The 27,160-nt window shown below is 39.2% G+C and overlaps 1 protein-coding gene and 1 pseudogene across 1 annotated transcript; one reads left to right on the forward strand and one right to left on the reverse strand.

Annotated features, from left to right (window-relative positions):
- Nucleotides 1-7,321: 7,321 nt before the first annotated feature.
- Nucleotides 7,322-8,579, reverse strand: LOC148998758 (beta-carotene isomerase D27, chloroplastic-like; annotated as a pseudogene).
- Nucleotides 8,580-11,099: 2,520 nt separating this feature from the next.
- Nucleotides 11,100-13,812, forward strand: LOC148998759 (G-type lectin S-receptor-like serine/threonine-protein kinase At1g34300). Its single transcript, XM_089141734.1, is given in 2 exon segments — nt 11,100-12,022; nt 12,024-13,812. Coding segments are annotated over 2 exon segments (2,442 nt in total). The 5' UTR covers nt 11,100-11,113; the 3' UTR covers nt 13,557-13,812.
- Nucleotides 13,813-27,160: the final 13,348 nt, after the last annotated feature.

Raw genomic sequence — 27,160 nt, forward strand, 5'->3', positions numbered from 1 at the left:
TGGATACCTTATTTCTGCATTAAGAAGTATGTGACTCATGTAGTAGACCGGACTTTGTTGTTTTTCTTCCTCTTGTCCGAGCACCGCATCGACGGCTATAGGTGAAGTAGCCAAGTAGATGATCAATTCTTTTCTAGTGGTCGGTCATACAAGCAAAGGTGGAGTAGTCACTTCTCTTTTAATTTCTCGAAAGTTCTTGACATTCTTCGCTCCATTACGGTACTCCCTTTTTGGATACATTCTTCGAGAGATTGAAAGAAAGGCAAACACCTTTCCCCGATTGGGCAATGAATCTGTTTAACGCCACCCCGACCGGTGAGACTACTGAATATCTTTGATGTTTTTTGGTTGTTTCATCTCTGCATGGCTTTAATCTTTTACGGATTGGCCTCTATCCCTCTTTGGGATACCATAAACCCCAAGAACTCTCCTAATTATACTCCAAAAGCACACTTCTGCGGGTTGAGCTTCATTTTGTATGTGTGAAGTATATCAAATACTTCTGCTAGGTCTTGGAGGTTGTCGGATTGAGATGTGCTTTTAACCAACATATCATCGACATACACCTCCCTATTTTTGCCTATCTCCTGTTCAAATATTTTGTTAACTACTCTTTGATAAGTTGCTCCTGCATTTTTTAGGCTGAAAGGCATTACTTTGTAGTAGTAACTATCCCTATCGGTCATGAATGTTGTATGCTTTTGATCAATCGGATTCATAAAAATTTGATTATACCTTGAATAGGCATCCATAAAACTCGGCATCTCGTGGCACAGCGGTTGCATCGATGAGTAAATCTATTATTGGCAAAGGATAACAATCCCTTGGACAAGCCTTGTTGAGGTCGGTATAATCTGTGCACATTCTCCATTTTTCGCTTGCTTTTTTCACCATCACCACATTGGCCAACCAAGTTGGGTGATCAATGGGTTTAATGAATCTGGATTGCTTTAGCTTCTACACTTACGTTCGGATAGTCTCACGCTTTTCCAGAGAAAAATTTCTTCTTTTCTAAATTGTTGGAATTGCATGAGGTTCGATGTTAAATTTGTGCTTAGCTACTCTTCTATCTATTTCGGGCATGTCTTCGGCCAACCAGGCGAAGACGTCCGAATTTTCTTATAGAAATTTGGTTAGATTGACTTTGAATTCTTCCTCTTGTTCTGCTCCGATCATTGCTCCTTGATCTCTTTTGAATTCAGACTAATTCTTTCCAACTTTTCTACTAGTTCCGCCCTTTGCATTGTTTCTTCATCTTGATCATCCATGACTTCGACCGACATGGTCGAGCTTGTTTTTGCTCTTTTTCTCATGTAGTTGGCGTAACTTTTCCGGCTTCCTTTACGGTCAACGGAGCATTCTCCTATGCCCTTTCTTGTGGGGAATTTCATCTTCATGTGTAGAGATGATACTACTGCTTCTAGAGTACAAAGGGTTGGTCATCCTAAGATCACATTATAAGCAGACAAATCCTAGACGACCATAAAATTTGATTGAATGACCCTATCTCTTGGGTGTTCGCCGATGCGGAGATCTAATCTAATAGTTCTCTCTACTCGGGTTGAGGATCCTGTAAAGCCGTATAGGTGTGTTCCACAGGGGACTAGCATTCTTTTGTCTAGCTTTAACTTTCTGAAAGCTTCTATTGACAGGATATCTGCTGATGACCCTGTATCCACTAGAACTCTATGGACCTCAGTTCCGACCAAAGTGACCTTGATGACTAGTGCATCGTCATGGGGAGTGTTTACCCCTTGTTTGTCTTTGGCTGAGAAGGTGATTGGTTCTGACGTAACCCTCTCCATTTGGCTTTTCGAGTTTGGCGTTCCCTACGTATCGTGCTTTTCTCTTGGCTTGTCTAGTTGATTCCTCTGTTGGGCCGCCGAACACCGTAAATATTGGTGGTCGTCTCCGATCACCTCCTCCCTCCTTTGGTCGGGCCTTGTGATTTGGGTATCTTTCCCCGCTTGGAGATCTCAATTTTTATTTATTCCCTTTTGTTTGTGGTCGGTGGACTGGCCCGGTTGAATATACTTCTTTAGTTGTCCTTGAGATATTAATTTCTCAATTTCTGTTTTCAATTGTTTGCAGTCATCCTTCCAGTGTCCATGATCTTTATGGAATTCGCAATATTTACTCTTATCATGTTCCTCTGGTTGGGAGTACAGCTTGCTAGGCCATTTGAGAATTCCTTGATCTTTGATTTGCATTAGGATCTCCGATCTTTTTAGATCCGATATCCCTTCTTGGTTAGTCCGACCATCCTTGGTTAGGGTTATGGTCGGTTTCTTAACACGGAGTTTTTCTTTATGCAATCTTGCTTCGGTGATTGGATGCTCCTTTTTCGGGATTCGATTGTTTCTGATATCTCCGCTTGTTTGTGACATCGTTCAAGAAGGTCTTCATATGTTTTAGGCATATGTAGCAGGAGTCGCTCGAGCAGGCCTTCATGATCGAGTCCTTGGTACAATGCGTGGAAAGAAATTTTCACATCAAGATTTTCAATCTGCATGGTCGATTGTTGAATCTTTGAAAAAAACTTCGGATGGACTCCATTCGCCCTTGTTTTATAGAAAACAAGGTATCTTCCCTTTTTTGGTACCTACTCCACTTTGAAATCGTAATAGGAAAGTCCGACATAGATGGTCGAAACTTTGGATAGAGTAGTTTGGAAGTGCCAAGTACCAATCTAACGTTGCTCCAATTAACGAAGCAGGAAAACTTCGACACATGGCTGCTTCACTATGTCTAAAAGTAGACATAACGTACTTATAATGTGTGATGTGATGCTTTGGACATCGCGATCCATCAAAAGCGGTGAAAGTAGGACATTTGAAGCCTTTTGGCATCTCTCGCTTCGAGATGCTTTGGATGAAAGGATCTTCTTTTAAGACAACATATAGCTCGTCTTTGCTAGGGTTCTTCAATTTTTTGACTGTTTCATCCAATTCGCTGATGCGCTTATTCATCTCCTCATCCCGCTTATTTGGATCATTGTGACTTGTTTTGTCCTTTGAATTTTTTTATTGGATCTGTGTTGTTTCCTCGGTCTCCGTCCTCGTCGATTGGAGGATTTTCTTCTGGAATAACTTCATTTGAAGCTCGAGATTTTTCTATCTCCTTCCCCTTCTCTTTCTACTGACTCTTTTTGGGATGGTCGGGCTGCTTGGTCGAGCACGAGTGGTCGGTCATGTCTGCTCCCCTTTGGAATTTTTTGTTTTTCCTGAGAACCTGCTTCGGGAGCAATTATATGACGCATGGCCATCCTGACCAATTCGCTCAGGGATGAGATTTCTTTTTTGAGCTTAGATTGCTCCTTTTGAATTTCGTCAATTTGATGCATTGTCGCAAATTGATTTGCTGGAGGTCTGGAAGAATTGGAGGATCTTGCTTAATTTGGAGCTCGGGAATTTTTTCAATTCCTTGCGGAGTTTCGCCCTGATCGACCTCCTTTTCTCCGTCAGATCCGTCTCCTATCAATAATCCTAATCTGGTTTTCATAATGGCTTCTTGATAAGAAGTTCCCACAGACAGCGCCAATTGTTGCTACGCAATCCTGCACGTCTCCTCAACCAAATGAACTTGCAAGAATGAGCTCGACCGGGGTGGTCGAGTTTCACCTCCCACGATCTAGTTAGGAAATTCTCTGATTAAGGAAGACAAGAAAGCAATGAACAATAAAGTATTGAGTAGTGATAGCTCAATTCAGTGTACCTTTCTCTTGTATTCTCTTACCCTTTTATAGGCTTTTTCTGTACGAGTTTGATTGGGATTCAAACATTGTTTAGACTGCAATCCTCTTCTTAATGAATTAGTCCTACTCAAATATGGGTAATTGAATCCCAATTGAATACCTTTTCTTTGGCTACAAGTCTTCTCGGATTCGTCTTGCTATTCAGCATTTATATTTGTTCGACCGGCCTTGTCAACGAAATCTATTTTTTCCCCTGGTTAAAAGTCAAAGTCCTATTTAGATCACTTAAATGCCCACTTGTCCTCTCACCAACAAATTCCTTCTTTATTTCTACCGAGAAAAACAAATACCTTCTTTAGTCAATTCGAAGTTGATATTCCAAAGCAAAGTTGGCTAAATCATGAAGTTTTGGCGATTGGAAGTAAGAAGATCAAACTTGTTTATGAATATCTAGACATCTCCTCTTATTGCAATTTATATTAGAGAGATATCAAACTTCATATATCCAATAGGGAACGCAAACTGAAACTTACCATTATTTTTGCTGAGGCAATTGACAACTCCAATAAAGCATTTACGAAAATCTGGTGTCCATCACATCCGAGGAGCTTCAGATTTCTTGTAGTGTCCTCTTCCTTCCCTAATTAGAGTGTCTCTCATTTTTTTTTTTTTTTTTTTTTTTTTATGTAAAACGAATTTATTACAACATTGAAAGAATTAAAACAAGCCTATGGCGCTTGACATGGAAAAAAGTTGAAACAAACCTTAGTTAGAAAAGTTACCCATAAGTTATACCATTAAATATAAGACCATTAATCTCATGATTATCTGGACCATTGGCCTTCTTATATTTCTTTAAAAACTTATTTTTAATTTTCTTTTTCCTTGGTAAAAAATTTCCTTTCAATTTGAGCTCAATCATTCTATAATTAATAATAGATATTTAATGCATGCTAATTGTTGCACTACCTCTATGCTTGTATAGTGAATACCCAATAGCAAAAACTACTGTACATATCTTTTTGGTTTTGTGACTCATGTATTGATGAGTGGAGCAATACCTTTGGATCTAAAGAAGCAATGAGTTTCAAATTTCTAATTGAACTCATCATATATTGGATATAAGTTAAGAATTTGAAATCATCTCTCACTAATTGTTTACTATCATAGATTTAGAATTATAATGCAATTGTGAATTAGAAGGCATGGTCACTCAAAAGTCTCAATACACACATACATAAGCAATTGATAAATGCACCAATTTGCAGTTGGCAAATGCCATAATTCAAAAAAAAAAAGAAGAAGGTTACATATGGTGTCAGATCAGAGGTGGGTATTGCTTAGCCTGTTTGTCTAACCTTCAACTTGTACTGTTGCATCCTACAATGATGATGTCAAAGATCAGTAATTGGTGCCTTGGTAGTGCTGTCAACTCGTCATTCAGGTGAAGAAATGTTGGTACTTTTCCCCAGAACCTAGTCAAGAAGTTGGTTTTTCAAATTATATCAAGAAATCAGGGGACATGTCAAAGGGTTTAGAGCAACATTAAATTCTTAAATTCTGTAAATTGTTAATAATTAATTACAACAAGGAAACTTACAACATTCTTTAGCTATCCTAAGTAATTGGCTTAGTTGATAACATTGCTATAGATGATTCACTTTCACAATTTAAACTGAGAAGGTGAGATTCATTGTTGGCATCTAAATCTTTGGTAGGATTCATCAATGGTTCTTCGGCACATTGAATTGCTTTGTATCTTATTGCAGAACCCCGTACAAGATGATAAGTGTACAACCAAATATAAAATCCGCCAATTTGCATTATACGAAAATTAATTGAAAAATGATTTTCATTTGGAAGATCAATTCAATTGGATGGAATGGAAGATGGTTTCCTTAATGCAATAGAGAAGGATGCAAAGGAGATAGCAGCAGAGTAGCAACTATTATGGTCTTTACATGGGCTGTCAAGGACAACTACTTAAATATCCTCAGTAAAGTCTTTTGTTTTCATTCTTTTAGGATAAAAATATTTGAAATAATCCGTCCAAATTTCAAAAATATATTCTACTACAAATTAAAATATATAAGACAAATACCAAAATCAATATTCAATTAGAGGACAATAGTCAAGCTTGTGTGGATCAAATTGGCCATGAAACGTCCAAATAAACACAATTTATTTAAAATTAAGGATCTAGATCATTTGTCATAGACTAACACTGCAGGAATTTTGTGAAGAAGGAAAAAAAATGGTTATAAACCTGTTTCAAAGACGAATATGAAGTCTAATAATAAGGAAGCTTTCTTCCTTTGGTAAACTTCCTTTTTTTCACCACAGGGGCTATGGTAATTCATACATTTTGAGCTTCAACTGTTTTATCTCCTATTTAAACCCATGTAGGCAAACCATATGGCATTAGAAAGAAAACATTTTGCTCTAAAGAGAAATTCAAGACTGACGAATGCTTGAGGAAGTACCATATGGCATTAGATCTTGACACGTGCAAATGCACGTGACCATACAAGAGAGAAAATATAGTTTTTTTTTCTTTTCTTTTTCTTTTTCTTTTTCTTTTTTCAATCATAAATAAGTCTAAATTCAATTACCCAAATATATTTCAAAGAGTTACAATGAAAACTCTAAGTCAATTAATTGACAATCAATAAGAAATAGTTGGAAGTTATAAAATCTTACGCTGGCTTTGAAAACATTAGAGTGAATAAACTCCCATTGACCATGTTGCAAGCTTGGATCAAAGTAGTCTATTCAACATTATGAGTAACTCAATTATGAATAAAAAGGATAAAAAATAAAATTAAGTAGTCTGAAAACTAAACATAGTGAATTAAGAAGGGTATGTACTAAAGATCCAATCTATTCAAGAAATCTATTCAATTAATAATTTGGATCTTCTTTATCCAACCAAATAGAAAAGCATACAAGCACAATAAGTTCTTCTACATCTTTTCCATGATTGATCACTTTAAATTAACCATATTGAAAATAAAGGATAGAATTCTTGATTAAAATACTAATACCAATAATCAGAACTTGAAACGAAATTCACAAAGAGAGAAAAGGGTCTCATCAGTATGCTGGTTAGAAACACAATCATTGTTTATCGGCGTCAACTAAACGTACGGAAAAGAGCAATATGCTGACCAGAAACAAAATCATTGTTCATTGGTGTCAACAAAATTTACGAATAGTGCACATCAGCTTGGCAAACATATCTTCTTCCTATTAGGCTTTCACTGCTGGAATGTGACAAGCTTAATGCTCGAGTCTTTGGCTAGCTACAAATAACCATTAGTAGTTATTTTTCCAAAAAAAATAAAAAAAAAGGGTTTGCGAGGCATTCCTAGTTTTTTCACATAAAAAACGGTATGAGGGAAAGAATCAATGATGGAGATAATTATCTATGTTTGATATTTTAAAAGAATGGATAGGTTTTATGTAACAAAAAGAGAAACAATTGGTTAGAATTGTAGGAGAATGATTCAAGGGTTGGATTTGGGAATAAAGAAAGGGCAAAGCAATAAGAATACAATCAACAACTCACGAAGAGAGATGTGCTTGGTGCACAATTAGTGCTTTACAATGTCCTAGGAGACGACAGATTCAGTTTACCTTGGGGCATTGTGGTTCATGTCTAAGAACTCCTCTTCCTTCATGCCGAAAAGCATTTGGGCACATTTCCAAGCAAGGCTCCTTCAGAATCTTATCCTCTGTAGGGGGAGGAGCTCCAAATTGAAACTACAAAAACATTTGAAACCCATGCCATAAGCAATGAATTCAGATGAAAAATGAGGTTATACAAATAACACATTAGCTTCATCAACCGGGTAGTTTCTAATCTCAAATATCCATCAGCATAAGCAAGACAAGTGAAATTGTCCTGTCGATATAGCATATCTAGTTTAGACAGAATAGTTGACTAAAAGTTTTTCAGAACATGAAGGTGGCAATACCAGCTACTTCAAATTGAAATAAAAATTACCAGACAACAGGAAACATATTAAATCTAAAACTTTCAAAACTGACCAGTAAACTATTGTACCTGACAGCTATAGTCAACGAAGTTAGATTCCATAAGCAAAGGAACACCCATGTAGTCCTTGCAGAAAGTCTTTAGCGACAAAAAGTAAAAGCAATTTCAAGGAATCAAATATGAGGGTATCTCTTAATAATTAGTATAGATGCTAGAACATTCATCCCATAAAAATAAAATAAGCGCTAACTTGTGTAGGCAGCTTACATGTACTTAGGCAAATTGCCACACTTTTGCTTTCTTCCAAATATTTGCATCTTTCTAGCAAGACCTACATGCATAATCCCATTGACAGCAAAGGCAGCTTCACTGAATTAAGAACAGCCATATAAAACGAAATAACCCAACTCAATTTAATTAGATAAAATGCTAGAAGCTGCTAGCTACTACCCTGCTTCTACAAGATGATCCATTAGGAAGATGAATGTCATTAACATTGCATGTACCCATGAGGCATTGGCAAGAGAGTGCAGTTACCCTTCTTCAGAAGACAAATTTTAGTGATCACTACACTTGGAGAAGATAAAAGAGCAAATTTAGCAATAACTCATTGGGAGAGACAGATAATAACAGAAAAAACAGCTCTCAGATGCAAGATGGGACAGATTAACTCACAAACCATCATGGCAGCAATTCTTCTACTCCCTAATGGTGCCATCACCATTTAAAAAGTTGTAACAACAATGGAGGAAATAGTGATCTCAATATTTGTACTTGCCAACATTCATAGGAATAGTGGGTTGTCAAAACCCTTAGATTTCCAATGAAATTCAAACCACAAGAATAGAGATACACCTTAACCAACTTTGTTTTGAACCTCACCAACATTGCAGATTGGGCTGATTAATGACATTGACTGCTTATCTATTGCGTTTCGGAGACTACTGAAAGATCAAAACAAAGTGATGAAAGACAATTGCCCGCCCGCTCTCGCTACAAATCCTTTGGATGCTTCACGAATTTTCGATCACGAGACATGACAAACTACTTGAACTACAACTGCATTCTTCAAGTCTGTAACCAACCGATATGTGAGAATCGGTTGATCGCGTTCCATCATAGTCACCCTAACTTCCGGGCGTTGATCAAGGCGATCATTAAAACTATTGGGAACAACTGCCCAATTGACCAAAAATCAGGGATTGTGGTAAACAAAGAGAGATTCACATGATACGTACCATGTCTTTGCTTTGTGAGAGGAGGAGATGGAGAGAGATCCAAAGAGATTGAGAGAAATTGAGAGAAATTGACTAAAATTAAATCTTCCCAATTTGTCGTGAGAGGAGATTGAGAGAGATTAAAACACGATCAACATAGGTATGTTATGATCAACATAGGTATGTTATATTATAGGTAATGAAAAAAATAAATATCAACAATAAAAATAAAGCTAATATAAAAAAAAATATAAAAAGGGTACCAATAATTTATGAGTAAAAAATAAAATGACAACAAAGCTAATACAAAAAATTTGACATTTAAATAAAGACAAACGATACAATAGTCAAGTGAAAGATTTGCGAAAAAAGAGGAGTACATGCTTTTATAATAGTAGTATGATATATATATATATAGAATGAAGCGAGATCTACAGTTAAATGTCGAAAATCGAATGAAAATATGGCAAGAATGCCAAGAAGTAGGAGAGTCTCTGGGGGAGTTTTGGAGAAGAGAGAAAATCAGAAAAATCAAATGATAATTTATCGCCATTTTCGGCGATATCTCGCGAATCCGAGTTTCACCTCATGTTTCGGTTTGCTAAACACCAAAACGGAAATTTCGACAATACGTTGTTCCTAGCTTGTAGTGATAATTTTTCCCCCTTATTTGGGTTTGCCAATCTCATCTAGAAACTCCCTGACTTGGAAACTCCCACACAGACATTAATTTGTCATCTTAAGGAAAAAACCTAGCTGGATTTAAAAACATTCATGTCGCTGTCAAACTGGTGGCTTTTTGTTCACGTTCCTTGGTCCAAGCGAGGAAGCTTCTTGTGGAAGTCAACGGTTTCCCTACTCAATCTACAACTTACGTATATCAAATTCTAGTTGGAATTCAATAGTTTTTGGCAGTTTATTCAAGTGGAAGAGACCGAGTATATGGAACCAATAGCCATGTTGTCTCTTTCTTTTCTCAACATCATTCTAAATCTCTTTTGTTTTTTGGTAATGAATCATTCTAATCTCTTTATGAGAATAATTTTGGGCATTTGACTGGTGTCAATGAGACATAGTCAACTTTTATCTTTAACCGTAGACGAATACGAGAAAAATTGAAATACCTGATGTAGGATATTACATAAGATTATCCTATTAAAAATCTACCTTTATACCCAAATTGCAACATGCTTGGAATCTTCACCATTGGAAAATGATTGAATGGTTTTCTCTAAATACACGGAATGAGAATTATCTGTTTTTGGGAAAGATAAGATCTATCTTACTCATAACTGCTTTGAAGATCTTACCTTTATTTCCTATTGTGACTAGCCTTATATGTATACATGGTTTTTCTTTGATTAGGAATCCTTTATTTATGCCGACCGAGTGCGATAGCTATGATAATTTCTAATAGACATGGTCACTCTAGCCTTCAAACTCCGGTTATCTTTTTGGCATCTGAACTTAGGTCAGCCAAATAAAAAAATAGCTCCTAAAAGGGATAGAAATAATAAAATCACATTCCATGTGATAGGAAGCCTCATACAATTTCAATTTCAGAAGTAGGTATCTCTATCTTCCTGTCATTTTATGTGTCAAAACAAAGAAAGATCTCCTGGAAAATCATAATACTACAGTGATTTATCTGGTATGAATGAAACTAAATTGAAAAGGTGATATGATATCATGAAAGAGTAATTTCATTCCATTTCGAGAAAATTTGTTTTTTCATCCTATTGATATAATTTTGTAAAATTTTTGTAATGAACTTTTTCAAATTCTTGTACAAAGGGTTTTTTTTTTTCTGGGGGGAGGGGGAGGAGTGGGGGGTGGTTAATGATGAGAGACCCATGAAGTCCTCGGTGGCAAAATTCACAAGTGGCAATTAAAATAAATCATTTATAATTTTTATCGAGTAACCTTAATTCTCCCTTATATATCAATAGAAATAATACGTAACAAATAAATCATTACTCAACCTTAATTGTCCCCTTGTTAAAATTTAAAATGTAGCTTTCAGGCTGGCGGCTTTTTGATCACATTTTCTTGGTCAAATCTGGCCAAGAAGTCGTGATTGCAACTTCTTCCATAAGTCAACGGTTTCTCTACTCAAATTGAATCTATATAGCTTAAATTCTGATTAGGATTCTGCCCATGAGAAAGAATTTCTCATTGGAATACAGCAGTTTCAAGCGGGAGAGTATGGTAATGAGGAAACCAGCGGCCAAGTTGTCTCTGTCTTTTCTCATCATTATTTCCATTCTAATCTCGTGTGTCTCACCATTAGCAGATCAGCCACAACAGAAGCTCTCTTCCTTCTCCTCCTCTAATTCACCATGGTCACCAGCCATGAATCAGACTCTTGTATCCGCTAACTCAACCTATGCTGCTGGTTTTCAACCATTACCCAACTCCCAAAACCTTTACATCTTCGCAGTTTGGTGCCTAAAAAGCCTCGATAATACCATTATCTGGTCACTTAATGGCACTGGCTCAACAGTAAACAGATCTTCATCTCTTGTGGTCACTTCCACTGGCATTCTCCAACTCAACGATTCAGCAGGAAATAATTTGTGGCTGCCGGTGGCATTCGGAAATCCCACTCAGACGAAACTAGTCCTCGGTGAAGATGGTAACTTGGTGTTTGGAAATTGGAGCAGCTTCAACTATCCAACTGATACAATTCTATGCAACCAGACCATAGATGGCACCACACTGGTCTCAAAGAATGGAAAATTCATGTTTAGAAACAATCAGGATTTGGTCTTCAATTCATCCAATGTTTACGCAAAAATTGTTCCGATTGGCGTACTTCTCTCTAGTGGGTATCTCACTGAGGAAAATAGCGGCAATTCATATATAATGGCTGATCTTGGATCTGTTCGGTTGCGCCGGCTGACTCTTGATAACGATGGAAATCTCAGAGTTCATAGTCTCCGTAAACGCACAGGGACATGGTTGATAGTTTGGCAAGCAGTTCAAGAACTTTGTAAGATTCATGGCACCTGTGGTCCAAATTATATATGTGTGACCGATGGCAACAAAGCCACTTTCTGTGTTTGCCCATCAGGATTTGAAGTGAAAACTGGTGCTGGTGGTGAGCAAACCTGTGGAGAGGAGAATTCCATTGACGAACAAAGACAGCATCTTTCTCCAGTTGGATTTCGTTAACTTCACGGGAGGACCAAACAATGGTGACCTTCCGGCTTCCAATTTCAGTTCCTGTGAGAAAGGATGTCTAGCCAACCCAAGCTGCCTTGCTTATTCAGTCAATTACAAGGGAAATAACTACTGTATTCACCATGAACACCTCTTGCATGGCTACTGGTCTCCAGGGAGAGCGGTGTCCACGTTTCTTCGTCTGTCCAATTCAGAAACAAATGTTTCCAGCAACTTCACAGGCTTGACAACCAAGGTGAAAACCATCTGCCCTACTCTTACTAGTCTTCCTCTACCGCCTAACCATTCTAAAACCACAACATTGAACATTGCCATTCTCGGTACCGTCTTCTCCCTCGAGTTAATTGTAGCTTTCCTCTCTTTCTGGGCTTTTCTTAAGAAATATCTCAAATACCAAAACATGGCATGGACACTTGGCCTTGAACTCTTACCCTCTGGAGGTCCAAAAAGATTCAGCTACGGTGAGCTCAAAGCTGCAACAAACAACTTCTCCAACATTATTGGGCAAGGTGCATATGGGATTGTATATAAAGGTGAGCTACCTGATCACCGGAGAATAGCTGTAAAGTGCCTTAAAAGAGTTGCAGGTGGTGGAGAGACTGAATTTTGGGGTGAGATTGGAATAATTGCCAGAATGCACCACCTCAACCTAATCCGTGTCTGGGGTTTCTGTGTTGAGAAGGATCATAGGATGCTGGTGTATGAGTATCTCCCAAATGGATCTCTTGCTAAATACCTCTTCACTGCTTCTCCAGCTACAACAGAGGCAGGTCAAGGAACAAGCAGCAGCCATAACAGTAGTGATCTTACAGTGGATACCCCACTGAGGCCATTACTGGATTGGAATGTTAGATACAGGATTGCTCTTGGTATAGCTAGGGCAATTGCATATCTTCATGAAGAATGTCTTGAGTGGGTTCTCCATTGTGACATTAAACCAGAGAATATCCTTCTGGGTGATGACTTTTGTCCAAAGGTAGCAGATTTTGGATTGTCTAAGCTGATAAAGAAGGAAGACAAGGTTGCCATGTCAAGAATCCATGGCACAAGGGGATACTTAGCACCAGAGTGGGTGACAAGAGAGCAACCAATCACTGCAAAAGCTGATGTTTATAGCTTTGGAATGGTGTTGTTAGAGATTGTGAGTGGTGTTAGAAATTTTGAGTTTCGTCAATCTTCATTGAATGGGAGTGAAGATTGGTATTTTCCAAGATGGGCATTTGAGAAAGTGTATGAAGAGAAGAAGATAGAAGAGCTTTTGGACAGACAGATCAACCACTGTTATGAGGATCGGCTTCACTTTGAGTTGGTGGATCGGATGGTGAAGACTGCAATGTGGTGTCTACAAGATCAGCCCGAATTGAGGCCATCAATGGGGAAAGTGGCCAAGATGCTTGAAGGAACAGTGGAGATCATAGAACCTGCGAAACCATCTCTATATTACTTGGAAATGCGAGATGACTAAGGTATGTGAATCCTATGTGTCTCGTATGAGAATTCTTCGTTTAGCATGTGATTTTCCTGGCAGTCATCATCAAATTCTCAAATAGTTGGAATTGCAAGATAACTGAGTAGTGTTTCTTCTATAAGAATCCTCTCTTTTTTGGGGTAGAACTTCATTAAGTAATTCTTGGCTTAATCAAGTGATTATTTATTTATTTATATTTTTGTAATACCCCACACTCCAACATGGGAAATGAAGATTTTGCTTGGGAGCAGTGCCTATGCAGCAGTTGATGCTCAAGATTGAAAGTTAAGTGTTAGATTAAATAACAACCATAATGATAAAGGAAAATATAAACTGGCCTAAACCAGTTCGGTTGAACCCGAATCAGTTCGGCTAGACCAACCAGGTTGGACCAACCCGAACTGGTCAAAGTGAAGTCGGCGGAATAGTAAGCCGTATTCCAAGAAGAACATTATTCCAATAGAATCCAACTATTCATATTCGAGTAGGATTCAATTATTGAGATTCCTATTGTCGACTAACTAATGTCTGAGTTCCAGTTAAACTCTTAAATAGAAAAGCTATAAAAAGGTATGACAACACAAGAGAAAGGTACACTGAATAGAACGATCATTATTCGTATTATTATTGTTCATTACTTGCTTGTCTTCCTTAGTCGGATTCCTAACTAGATCGTCAAAGTGAAAACTCGACCTCCACGGTCGAGCTCATTCTTGCAGGTTCATCCGGCTGAAGGGACGAACAGAATTGTGCTACAACAATTGGCGCCGTCTGTGGGAACCTTTGATCAAAAAGCCATCATGAGAACTTGTCACATCCTCCCAGTTGGTACCCTATCTGGCATACCCGAGAGTGTGATCCACAGCCCGAAGATCAGGTATCGAGTAATCAACCTCCCACATAAACAATAACATAATCATGAACAATAACAATAAAAGTGCGGAAGATAAACCATAGATCCAAATAAGGAAAGAATGAATCATATATAAATCAGAGTACTAGATAAAATCAGAGTGTCTACATCAGATAAGTAAAGTGAGGCGAAATCCCACTCTACAACCAGCGGAAAAGTAGTTCTAAAAGAGAATAAGCAAGACAAAATCTAATCCCAGTAGTAAGTACAATGGGTAACTAAATTGTTCTCCACTTTATAGACAACATCCCTATAAGTATAAATCTCAAAAACGGCACAAGGGCGCTTCCACTCAATGGTCGGACTAAGCATCGTACGGAGCATAACCACTCACGGGATCTTCAGTGTAATTGTTGTAACGGTAATCACCTTCCTGGAGATATGCCTCTTCGCCTTGCGCTTCTTCATAGGGACCGTCATAATATTCAGTACCTGCAGAATAGTCTAACAAACATTGTACAATAAAGGAATGAGTTTCAAAGAAACTCAGTAAGGCAGTTAAATCCATAATAACATAAATGGCAGGATTTCAGAACAAACATAAATGCAATATGGTATGAGACAAACAATGAATGAATGAATCTAACTCTATATATGCTGGTCTCTATTGGCAGACATGCTTTAAGTCATAGCACCGTACTTCTTTAGGAAGGTCTCAATCGCTCATCATCAGTTGGTAATGGGTCCGGCATCCCTCAGGACATTCCATGGCTGGGGGTTAAGTCACCACTCTCTCACATCACCATTGGTCTAAGTACCGGCGCATGTCAGGGTAAAGCCTAGCCAAATGCAAGTCTTCTACTTAGTTACATCAAGTCAGATCCAGATACGTCCATTCCTCGTCCCGACGATCCTTTCCGGTATCCTTCACACTAGAGTCCTCATAGTCCCCGACTACGGACTCATCAACCCTATTGGTTATCCACATATGGTAAACGGGAAGCTCTCACGTCCTCTCACGGGTTGGTTACCGGTCTTGAGCGCCCGTGAGCCCAAGTCTAACCATATGCAACCCTACCAATAAATGGCCCCCACAATGTGATTCCTGTCCTCTCACGGGTTGGTTATCGGTCTTGAGCGCCCATGAACCCCCATTGCTACCACGGGTCGTTCGGTCTCAATACCCCTCTGATTAGGGTCTGACATAATAGGACATCCTAGCCAAACACTACTAGACAATCCTAGATATGTCATCCAACAGTTTAGGAAGGTGTCCATAGGGCATCTCCGGAAACATCCCATAATATTCCCGTAGTAGTCCAAGGACAGAAGTGTCAAAAGGACACCTCTCCTTTCCAAACCATACTTAAGCATACACATGCATCAAATCATATCATCACATATATGGTAACTTCATATATGGAAAGAAATCAATAATTACAATCACTTTGTATATACTTGGTAAGTAAATCATGCATGAGTCAATTCAATATGAATAAGTAATGCTACTGATATCAAGATAGTACCATAGTAGTATAACATTATAAGAATCTAATTAAAGAAATAAATTAACAAGGTTCAAATATAGAAACTAAGATATGCAATTTATGTTGTTAAAGAAGTAACCATCCTTACCTTTTATAACTCGCAAAGGAATCCTAAGAAATCAAGTAAGATCTTGGCAAACTTGAGAAGAAGGTCCTAAACAAGTGTATACAACATATTAGGAAGGATCCCTAACAGAAAAGATACCAAAACATCCAACACGGACCAATTCAGGAGTTGCTTTGTACTCATTGGTCGAGTGGATTGGTCGACTGGTCCAGTCGACCAATCAGTCGACCAATGCAGACAGTAGCCTAAAAAAAACAGAGTTTTAAGATATAAAATCCGAATTTAGTGGTTCAAAAGGGTACTAATCAAGGGGTAAACTACATCAGTAGTATCCTAACATAAAGGGGACCTCAAAACACTAATCCAATCAAGCCATCAAGATCCAAATTAGGAAACAAAAAGTTACCATAATTAGATCAACCATGGATCTTGAAGAATTCAAGATAGAAATCAAAGACAAGAACAATAGGAGAATGGATCATTGCTTCAGGTAAAGGTATCATGAAAAGCATACTTAGATCTTCAAGGTAATAGGCTTAAAAGCATAAATCTAAATAAGGAAACAAAACCTACCATATATGTAACTATCATGATTCATGAAGAAAACATGGTATGGTAGAAGAGGAACAACTAGAGATTGATAGATCATGGATCATGAAAAGAAAACACATCAATTGACTACTAACATGATCAATGTAGAAGATCCAAGGAGATCAGAATTCAAATCAGAAGTTAAACAAAGACTAGATCATGGTTTGATCATGATTCCTTCAAAAGCTTGCAATGATCATGGTTAAGATCATTGTTCTAGCCATTAATCCTTAGGATGATCATGAGAGACAAGTCCAGAGATGTTTGCAACAGAGAATGCAGCATCTCCTCTACTGTCTCAACTCAAAAAGGAAAGAAAAACAGAGATGGAGGAGAAGAAGAGAGGGTAGACATACCTTTGATGCAAAAGGAAGAGTTTTGACGAAGATCCGTCAAGAAAATCACCAAGAATGCAAGGGAGATGACTTGCAGAGGTCTTTGGTTCGTTCCAAAGAGTTTGGAGGCAGCAAATACGAAGTAGACTCGAGATTGGACTTAAATAGAGCAAGCAAAACCTAATTGCCAAAGACAGCACTCATTGGTCGAGTGGATTGGTCGACTGGTCCAGTCGACCAATTAGTCGACCAATGCTGACAGCAATTCCAAAACAAGGAATTGAAGACCCAGATCAAATCCAATCCTAAAGGGGTTTTGCACACATAACAAGTGACTTACCTAATAGGTAGAAATGCCTTCAAACCATGATTGAGAGCACTCCAAGTCCATCAACTAATCCGATCTTCATCAAGATTCAGTTTCCATAAATAGAACTTCATCATCAACTCTCATGGATTCAAAGCCAGACACCAAGTCCTCCACTGGGATGGCCCAAAGCTGACTTCTTACTTTACTTCGGGTCACTGGACCTACAAATAACAAGGTTTCCGGGTCAAGGTTAGGGCTGGGTTTTACAGAACTAGATCGGGATTATTGACAAGAGACGGATCTGAGGGAGAGAAGGAGGTTGATTAGGGCGAAAATCCACAGGGAATTGACATAATTCCCGAACCCCAAATTCAGCAAGATCCTCTGGCTCTTTCAGACCCTCCAGCAAATCAATTCGCTACAATGCATCAACTGGACAAAATTCAGAAGGAACAATTTGAACTCAGGAAAGAATTCTCATCCCTAAGCTAGTTGGTCAGAATGGCCATGCAACGTATAATCGCTCCCGGAGCAGATCCTCAGAAAAAGCAAAAAACATCTGAGGAAGGCAAACACGACCGACCATCCATGCTCGACCAGGAAGATCGACCATCCCAAAAAGAGGAAGGGAAGAAGACAGAAAAATCCCGAGCTTCAAAGGAGTTATTCCCGAACAAAAGTCTCCAATCAACGATGACGAAGATCGAGGAAGCAGCTCGGATCCAATCCGGAATCCAAAAGACAAAAAAAGTCATAATGGTCCAGACAGGCGAGACGAAGAGATGAACAAATGAATCACCGAATTGGATGAGACGGTCAAAAAGTTGAAGAATCCTGGCAAAGATGAGCTATATGCCATCCAAAAAGAAGATCCGTTCATCAAAAGCGTCTCAGAAGCAAAGATGCCAAAAGGCTTCAAGTGCCCCGCTTTTACCGCTTATGACGGATCACGATGCCCAAAGCGTCACATCACACATTATAAGTCCGTTATGTCTATTTAGACATAGTGAAGCAGCCATGTGTCGAAGTTTTCCTGCTTCACTAGTTGGAGCAGCTTTAGACTGGTATTCGACACTTCCAAACGGCTCAGTCAAAAGCTTCGACCATCTAGGTCGGACTTTCCTACTACAATTTCAAAGTGGAGTAGAAACCAAAAAGAGGGAGGATACCTTGTTCTCTGTAAAACAAGGGTGAATGGAGTCCATTCGAGACTTACGAGATTCAATAATCTGACCATGCAGATTGAAAATCTGGACGAGAAGATAGCTTTCCATGCCCTATGCCAAGGACTCAACCATGAAGGCCTACTCGAGAGACTCTTGCTAGATATGCCAAAAACGTATGATGATCTCAGGGAACGATGCCACAAACAAGCAGAGATATCAGAAACAATTGAATCTTGAAAGAAGGAGCATCCAACCACTGAGGCGAGAGCACACAAAGAAAAACACCAACTAGTCAGGAAACCGACCATAGACCCGACTAGGGATGGTCGACCTGATCGAGGAGGGGCATCAGCTATGAGAAGATCGGAAATCCTAATGCAAATTAAAAATCAAGGAATTCTCAAGTGGCCCAACAAACTGTATTCCCGACTAGATGAGCGGGATAAAAGCAAATATTGTGAGTTTCACAAGGATCACGGACACTAGACAGATGACTGCCGACAACTAAAAATAGAGATTGATAGAATCATATCTCAAGGGCAGGTAACAAAATACCTCCATCCTACCTAGCCAGGTAAAAAGCAAGAAGAAGGAAATATGAAAAGATTGAGATCTCCGAGCAGAGAAAGATACCAAAATAAGAGCCGAGCAAAGGGAGGAGAAAATCAAAACTGACCACCAATATTTACGGTGTTCAGTGGTCCAACAGAAGAATTAGCTCGGCAAACTAAAAGAAAAGCGCGTTACATAGGAAACGCCGAGCTCGAAAAGCCAACTAGAAAGGTTATATCAGAACCTATCACCTTCGAGGCCAAAGACATGGAAGGAGTAAGCCCTAGTCATCAAAGTCATCCTAGCAAGAACGGAGGTCCACAGGGTTCTAGTCGACACAGGGTCTTCCGCGAATATCCTATCTTTGGAAGCCTTCAAAAAGTTACAGCTCGACGAAAACATGCTCATCCCATATGGCACACACCTATATGGTTTCATAGGGTCGTCAACTCGAGCAAAAGGAATTGTCAAACTAGATCTCTGAATCGGCAAATACCCTAGAGACAGACTCATTCAGTCAAATTTTATGGTCGTCCGAGACTTATCTGCATATAACGTAATCTTGGGACGACCAACTCTTGTCGCTCTAGAGGCAGTAGTTTCATCCTTACACATGAAGATGAAATTCCCTACTAAAAAGGGCATAGGAGAATGCTCTGCCGATCATAAAGGAAGTCGACAAAATTATGCCAACTACATGAGAAAAAGAGCAAAAACGAGCACAACCATGGCGGTAGAAGTCAGAGATGATAGAGATGAAGAAACCATGCAAAGAGTTGAACCAGTAGAAAAATTGGAGAGGATCAGACTGAATTCAAAAGAAGATCAAGGAACGATGATTGGAGTAGAGCAAGAGAAGGAATTCAAAGCTAGTTTGACAAAATTTCTACAAGAGAATTCGGACGTCTTTGCCTGGTCGGCCGAAGACATGCCCGGAATAAACAGAAGAGTAGCCAAGCACAAATTGAATATCGACCCTCATGCAATACCAACAATTCAGAAAAGAAGAAATTTTTCCCTAGACAAGCATGAGGTTATCCGAACAGAAGTGCAGAAGCTAAAACTATCTGGATTCATCAAACCCATTGATCACCCAACTTGGTTGGCCAATGTGGTGATGGTGAAAAAAGCAAGTGCAAAATGGAGGATGTGCACGGATTATACCGACCTCAATAAAGCTTGTCCAAAGGATTGTTATCCTTTGCCAAGGATAGATCTACTAATTGATGCAACTGCATGTCACAAGATGCTAAGTTTCATGGATGCCTACTCAGGATATAATCAAATTCTGATGAATCCAGACGATCAAAAGCATACAGCATTCATGACTGATAGGGATAGTTATTACTACAAAGTAATGCCCTTCGGTTTGAAAAATGCAGCAGCAACTTATCAAAGGGCAGTTAACAAAATATTTGAGCACCAAATAGGCAAAAACATGGAGGTGTATGTTGATGATATGTTGGTCAAAAGCACATCTCAATCCGAACACCTCTAGGATCTAGCAGAGGTATTTGACATACTTCGCACATACAAAATCAAGCTCAACCCAGAGAAGTGTGCTTTTGGAGTGTCATCAGGAAAGTTCTTGGGGTTTATGGTATCCCAAAGAGGGATAGAAGCCAATCTAGAAAAGATTAAGGCCATACAAGAGATGAAACCACCAAAAAGCATCAAAGAAATTCAGTCTCACTAGTCAGGTTGCCGCTTTAAACAGATTCATTGCCCAATCAAGGGAAAGATGTTTCCCTTTCTTTCAAAGTGAAGAATATAACAAAAAAGGGAGTGTCAAAATGGAGCGAAGAATGTCGGTAGGCTTTCGAACAACTAAAAGAGAAGCTGACTACCCCATCCTTAATTGTACGATCGACTACTGGAAAAGAATCAATCGTCTACTTGGGTAAATCACTGATAGCCGTTAGTGCGGTGCTCGTACAAGAGGAAGAAAAACAGCAAAGCCCTGTCTACTACGTAAGCTATGTACTCCTTTATGTTGAGACATGATATCTAGAGGTAGACAAGAAAGCTTTGGCCCTAGTCGTAGTAGCCAGAAAGCTAAGACCGTATTTTCAATCACATCCTATCGCCATATTGACAAATTTTCCTCTAACAAAAATACTGCACCGACCTGATCTGGCCGGAAGACTGGTATCGTGGGCAATTGAGTTAAGCGAACATCAAATCGAGTTTCGACCACGACTAGCCATTAAAGCACAGGTCCTTGCCGATTTCATACTTGAAACATCAGAACCTGAGCATACGCAAGAAGAGGTTGCTTCCGAAAGTATCAAGAGATGGATACTTTCGGTAGACGGATCTAGTAACGCACAAGGAAGCGGAGCGGGATTGCTCCTGAATAGCCCAGGGGGTTCCAAATATGATATGCGCTACACTTCAAATTCAGAGCCTCGAATAATGAGGCAGAATACGAAGCGTTAATTGCAGGTCTTCGCATAGCAAAATCCCTCGACATCCAGAACATAGAAGTCAGAAGCGACTCACAACTGGTGGTGAATCAGGTAAACGGGCTATATGAAGCAAAAGAAAAAAGGATGACTAGATATCTGAACATGGTTGATCAATACCGACCATATTTCAAAGACATCCAAATCAAACAAGTCCCTAAAGCAGAAAATGAGCCAGCCGATGCTCTATCCAAATTAGCTACGAACGACATGGATGTAGAACCAGTCGTATACATGGAAGAGCTCCAATTTCCAAGCATAAACTTAACCGACTAGATGCACGTGCAAGCTGAGCAGGGTTGGATGACTCCCATAGTCCATTATCTGGAAAATGACTTACTACCAGAAGATCCGAAAGAAGTTAGAACTATAAAACAAAGAGCATCCAGATACACTGTTAGAAATGACAAGTTATATAAAAAGTCTTTGACCAGACTGTTATTACGATGTGTAGAGGCTCCAGAAGCAACTCTCATCTTAAAGGAAATTCATGAAGGAACCTGTGGAAGTCATATAGGAGCTAGGGCACTAGCAGACAAAATAATAAGGTAGGGGTACTATTGGCCCACACTACAAGTAGATGCGAAAACATACGTTTGAAAGTGTGACAAATGCTAGGTGTCACATCCACCCAGCCGGTATCCTATCTGGCATACCCGGGATGTGATCCACAGCCCAAAGATCCAGATCGAGCGGCCATGCCTCCCACATACGCGATAACATAATCATGAACAATATAATTAATGTATAAAGTAAACAATAAATAAATCAATTGAATAAGAAAAGATAATAAATCAGAGTGCAGAAATATTAAGTATCAACTTCTAAATGACAAAATCACAAAGAGAAAGAGTGATCAGAAGTCACTCCTTCACAATAGCGGAAAAGTGGTTAATACATCCCAAATACAAACAGTGTAACGAGTAAATCCATAAGAACTAGAGAGAGAATATCCAAATGATTACAGTCATCCAGGGAAATGGGGCCTACACATAGGTTTCCTCTATCCTAATGATTTCTTCTTCATAAGTGGGGATGAAGTAAACCCAACGTGGCCGCTCCCTCACTAAGGTGGGGCTAACCCTGGTACGAACCATAATCTTCCTCGGTATAGCAATCCTGATTCTCCGCGTAGCCATCACCCGAAGGGTAGTATGCGGGATCATAGCTCGGGTCATAGGACGTGCCATCAAGGTCTTTTGTACTTGCAGTATAATCTAGCAAATTGCACAAAAAGGAATGAGTTCAAAAGAACTGAGCAAGGCAAGTCGTTTCATAATACACAGTTCATTCGATACAAGTCACAATATGATGCAATATGATATGAGACAATGATGAAATATGATTCTAATCTTAAGTATGCTAGTCTCTAAGGTAGACATGCTTTAAGCCATTGCACCATACTTCTTTGGGTCGTCAGTCACTCCCCCTCAATCATAAGATATCTTGGGTCTGCCGTGGTAATTGGGTAAGGTCCTCATCAAGCCATGGTTGGGGATTTAGTCACCACTCTCTCACATCACCATTGGTATAAGTATTGGCGCATGTCGCGGCGAAGCCTAGCCCAATGCAAGTCATCTACTCAGTCATATCATGTCATATCTGGATAATTTCCTTATGGCACTGACCAACTCGGTTCCGTATCCTTCACACTAGAGTCAGCGTATCCTATGGCACCGACCAACTCGGACTACGGACTCATCAAACCTATTGGTCATCCACAAATGGTAAACGGGAAGCTCTCATGTCCTCTCACAGGTTGGTTACCAATCTTGAGTGCCCGTGAGCCCAGGTCTATCCATTTGCAACCCTACCAATAAATGGCCCCTTTCGGGTATCCGCAGTATAGTTCAAGTCCTCTCACGGAGTGGATACCGGTCTTGAGTGCCCTTCAACCATACTCTACCACGGGTCGTTCGGTCTCAATACCCTTCCGATTCGGGTCTGATACGACAAGGAAAAATATCCTAACCATACACCTAGACAATCCTATACATGTCATCCAACAACCCGGGAAAGCGTCAATGCACACCTTTGGAGAATATCCCATACTACTCTCTTCGATGTCCAAGGATAGAAGTGTCGAAAGGACACTTCCCAATCCCAAGTCATACGTAGTCAATCACAAGCTCAATCTCATCATATCGTACTAAATCAACGATTCATCATATAAGCAAGACATATCATAACATGATTGATCATATATAAAAATCATAAAGTACAATTTAACATGACATTCTAAATGATATTTAACATTCTATTATAGATAAGAAAACATATAACAGCCATGTATAGTAAAGGAATACTCATATGAACATAACCATTAAGTTCCCATAATGTAAACATGTTGGTATAATTAACATACTTGAGTTAATGACTGTCCTTACCTTAATCAAGTTGTAAATAGATTTAATGATCACTAAGTATGGTCCCAAAATCAGTGTTGATACCCTAGATAACATACAGGTAATGTCAGAGAAGAAAGCAATCGAATCAGGGTTCAAACAGATCAATTCGGCTGAGTACAGGGGTGTGAAACCCAGCCCTGACCCTAATCCGGAAACTCTGTTTATTGTAGGTCCAGTGACCCGAAGTAAGGCAAGAAGTCATCTTTGGGCCATTTCTGTTGAAGACTTGATGGCTGGATTGGAATCCATGAGTGTTGATGCTAGTGTTCCAATGGTGGAAACTGCACCCGGATGAAGATTGGATTAGTTGATGGTCTTGGAGTGGTCTTTGTATTAATTCAAAGGCATTTCTAACTCCTAGGTATGTCACTCTAGAGGTGTGCAAAACCCCTTGATGTTTGGACTTGATCTAAGCCTTCAATTCCCTGTTTTGAAGTTGCTGTCTTGATCGGTCGACTCATTGGTCGATTGGATCAATCGACCAATCAATCGACCAATTGATTCTGTTTTTGAAATTTGAATCCTGTCACTTCTATTTAAGTCTAATCTCGGGAATACTCCGCCTCATCTGCCTCCTAAGCCTCTGGAACGAGTTAGAACCCTAATCTAACCCATTCCCTTGCATTCTTTGGTGATCTCTTTCAAAGACTTGAAGAATTCTTCATCTTTCTACGGCAAAGGTATGATCTCAACCACTCTCTCTTCTATCTCTGATTTTCTTTTTTTTATTCTGTTTTCATTGAGATCAGAAAGGTGATGAAGCATTCTTGTAATCATCAATTCTCTAATCTCACCATATTCTTTAAGACTCATGATCATCATCATGTTCTTAAACCCTACTTATTGAATTCTTGAAAACCTAACCCTAATTCTTTGAAACCCCAACCTGTGTGATTGTCTGGAAAACTTTTGGTAACCTCCCTTGTGAAGGAAAATCTTCTTGAGTAATATTGTGTTAACCAAAAATTTAATCATCTATACTTTCCTGTTTTGATTTGTCTTTGTTCATTCAGATCTCACAATTATTTTTCCGAGGGAACCAAAAAGGGTAAAACCCTAATTCTTGGGTAAGATCAAGAACCTCTAGTTTAATCATGGTAACCCAATTATTATGTTTCCTTTACTAGATCTGAATTCTTTCATATCCTAGTTCATTATCTTTAATCTTTCTATTTTTTTTCCCTCCTAACCTATGATAACCCTAATCAAGTTGACCTCATGATTTCTAGGTTGTAACTTGAGAATTGTTTTGAGTTATGGTTTACTATCCTCTATACCCTAGAATACTACCATGATAATTCCCCTCTTAATTGTACCCTTTTGAACCATCGAATTCGGTTTTGGATTCTCAAAATTCGGATTCTCTCAGGCCACTGTCTGCATTGGTCGACTCATTGGTCGACTGGTCCAGCAGACCAATCAATCGACCAATGAGTACAGCAACCTCAATCTTGGTCTGTTTCGATTGATTTATGATCTTTTCCTTTATGCATCTTTCCTAACATGTTGTGTGCACTTGTTTAGGACTGTCTTCTCAGGTTTTGTCAAGATCATACTTGATTCTTTAAGATTCCATTCAAGTTAGAAGGTAAGGACAGTTAATTCCTTAACTACATAGATTGCTTGTTCTCTGGTTTCTACTTTATGAAACTATGAGATTACCTACTGTTATTGTATTTTAATTCTGATCTCCTACTGTGGGAACAGTAGCACTTAATTATATCATCTTTTCATTGTTTATGTTATATGAATTACTTATTACTGCTTAATCTGATGTTGCTTTTACATTCTCTTTTATATGATGAACTACTGGTTGTGTATGTCATGACTGATCTGAGAATGTGTTTGCTTAAGTTTGGTTTGGGATTGGGAACTGTCCTTTTGACACTTCTGTCCTTGGACATTATCGGAAATAGTATGGGATGTTTCCGGGGTTGCCCATCGACACTTTCCCGAATCAATGGTTGTCATACCTAGGGATGTCTAGCAGTGTTTGGCTAGGATATACCCCTGTTATATCATACCCGATTCGGAAGGGTATTGAGACCGAACGACCCGTGGTAGCAATGGGGATTCACGGGCACTCAAGACCGGTGAGTTATATCCGTGAGAGGACGGGAATCACATTGTGGGGGCCATTTATTGGAGGGTTGCATATGGCTAGACTTGGGCTCATGCGCGCTCGAGACCGGTGAGTTATATCCGTGAGAGGACATGAGAGCTTCCTATTTACCATATGTGGATAACCAATAGGGTTGATGAGTCCGGTGAGTAATATCCGTGACTCTAGTGTGAAGGATACCGGAAAGGATCCCGAGAGGGGAGGAATGGAAGTATCTTGAACTGACTTGATGTAATTAAATAGATGACTTGCAAAGGGCTAGGCTTTTCCCTGACATGCGCCGGTACTTATGCCAAATGGTTGTGAGAGAGTGTGTTGACTTAACACCTACCATGGTTTGTCCGAGAGGGATGCCCGGACCCACTACCAACAGGAGCCGTATGCGTGACCTACCCAAAGAAGTACGGTGCTATGACTTAAAGCATGTCTGCCATAGAGACCAGCATACATAGAGTTAGATGCATACATACATTACTTGTTTCATACTGCATTGCATCATGTTATGATTTGCCACATGTTATCTATGATGTTACGGATTAACTACCTTATGCGAGTTTCTTGAAACTCATTCCCCGTTGTATATTTCTTTTTGTTAGATTATCCTGAGATACCAGAATACTATGACGAGTAGTACAGCGAAGCACAAGCTAATGAAGCGTATTACACGCAAAGTGCTGGCAACGATCAAGATTACTTTGATGATACCCCGGCGGATCAAGCTGCGTACTACTTTTGAGAACGGCATAGAGTTAGAACGGATTCATTGGATTGATGAAGTCCATACTTATGAAGACGTTATCTATAAACTTGAAGACGCTTGATCTTAGTTTATTTATTAGTACATTTGTTTCAGTTGTAATCCCTTTTGATTTTTATACTACGTTCCGCTATTTTGGTAAAGTGAGTTTCCGCCTCACTTCACTCCTTTTTGATATCATTGGATATCTGGTATCTTTCTGCACTTTGATTATTCTGATTGTTCATTTCTTGTTTTGAACTTTGTTTATAATATTAAACCTTGATTTATTTCTGTTCATGATTATGTTATTGCACATGTGGGAGGATGATTTCCTCGATACTTGATCTTCGGGGCTGTGGATCACACTCTCGGGTATGCCAGTTAGGGTACCGGCTGGGAGGATGTGACAAGGGGTCTTAACAGCTCTTGGTGGACTGGCTTGGTCG

Source organism: Hakea prostrata, unplaced genomic scaffold (assembly GCF_041222555.1).
Source record: "Hakea prostrata isolate BN-2017 unplaced genomic scaffold, UWA_Hpros_2 contig_152, whole genome shotgun sequence".
In the NCBI taxonomy this organism is placed as follows: domain Eukaryota; kingdom Viridiplantae; phylum Streptophyta; class Magnoliopsida; order Proteales; family Proteaceae; genus Hakea; species Hakea prostrata.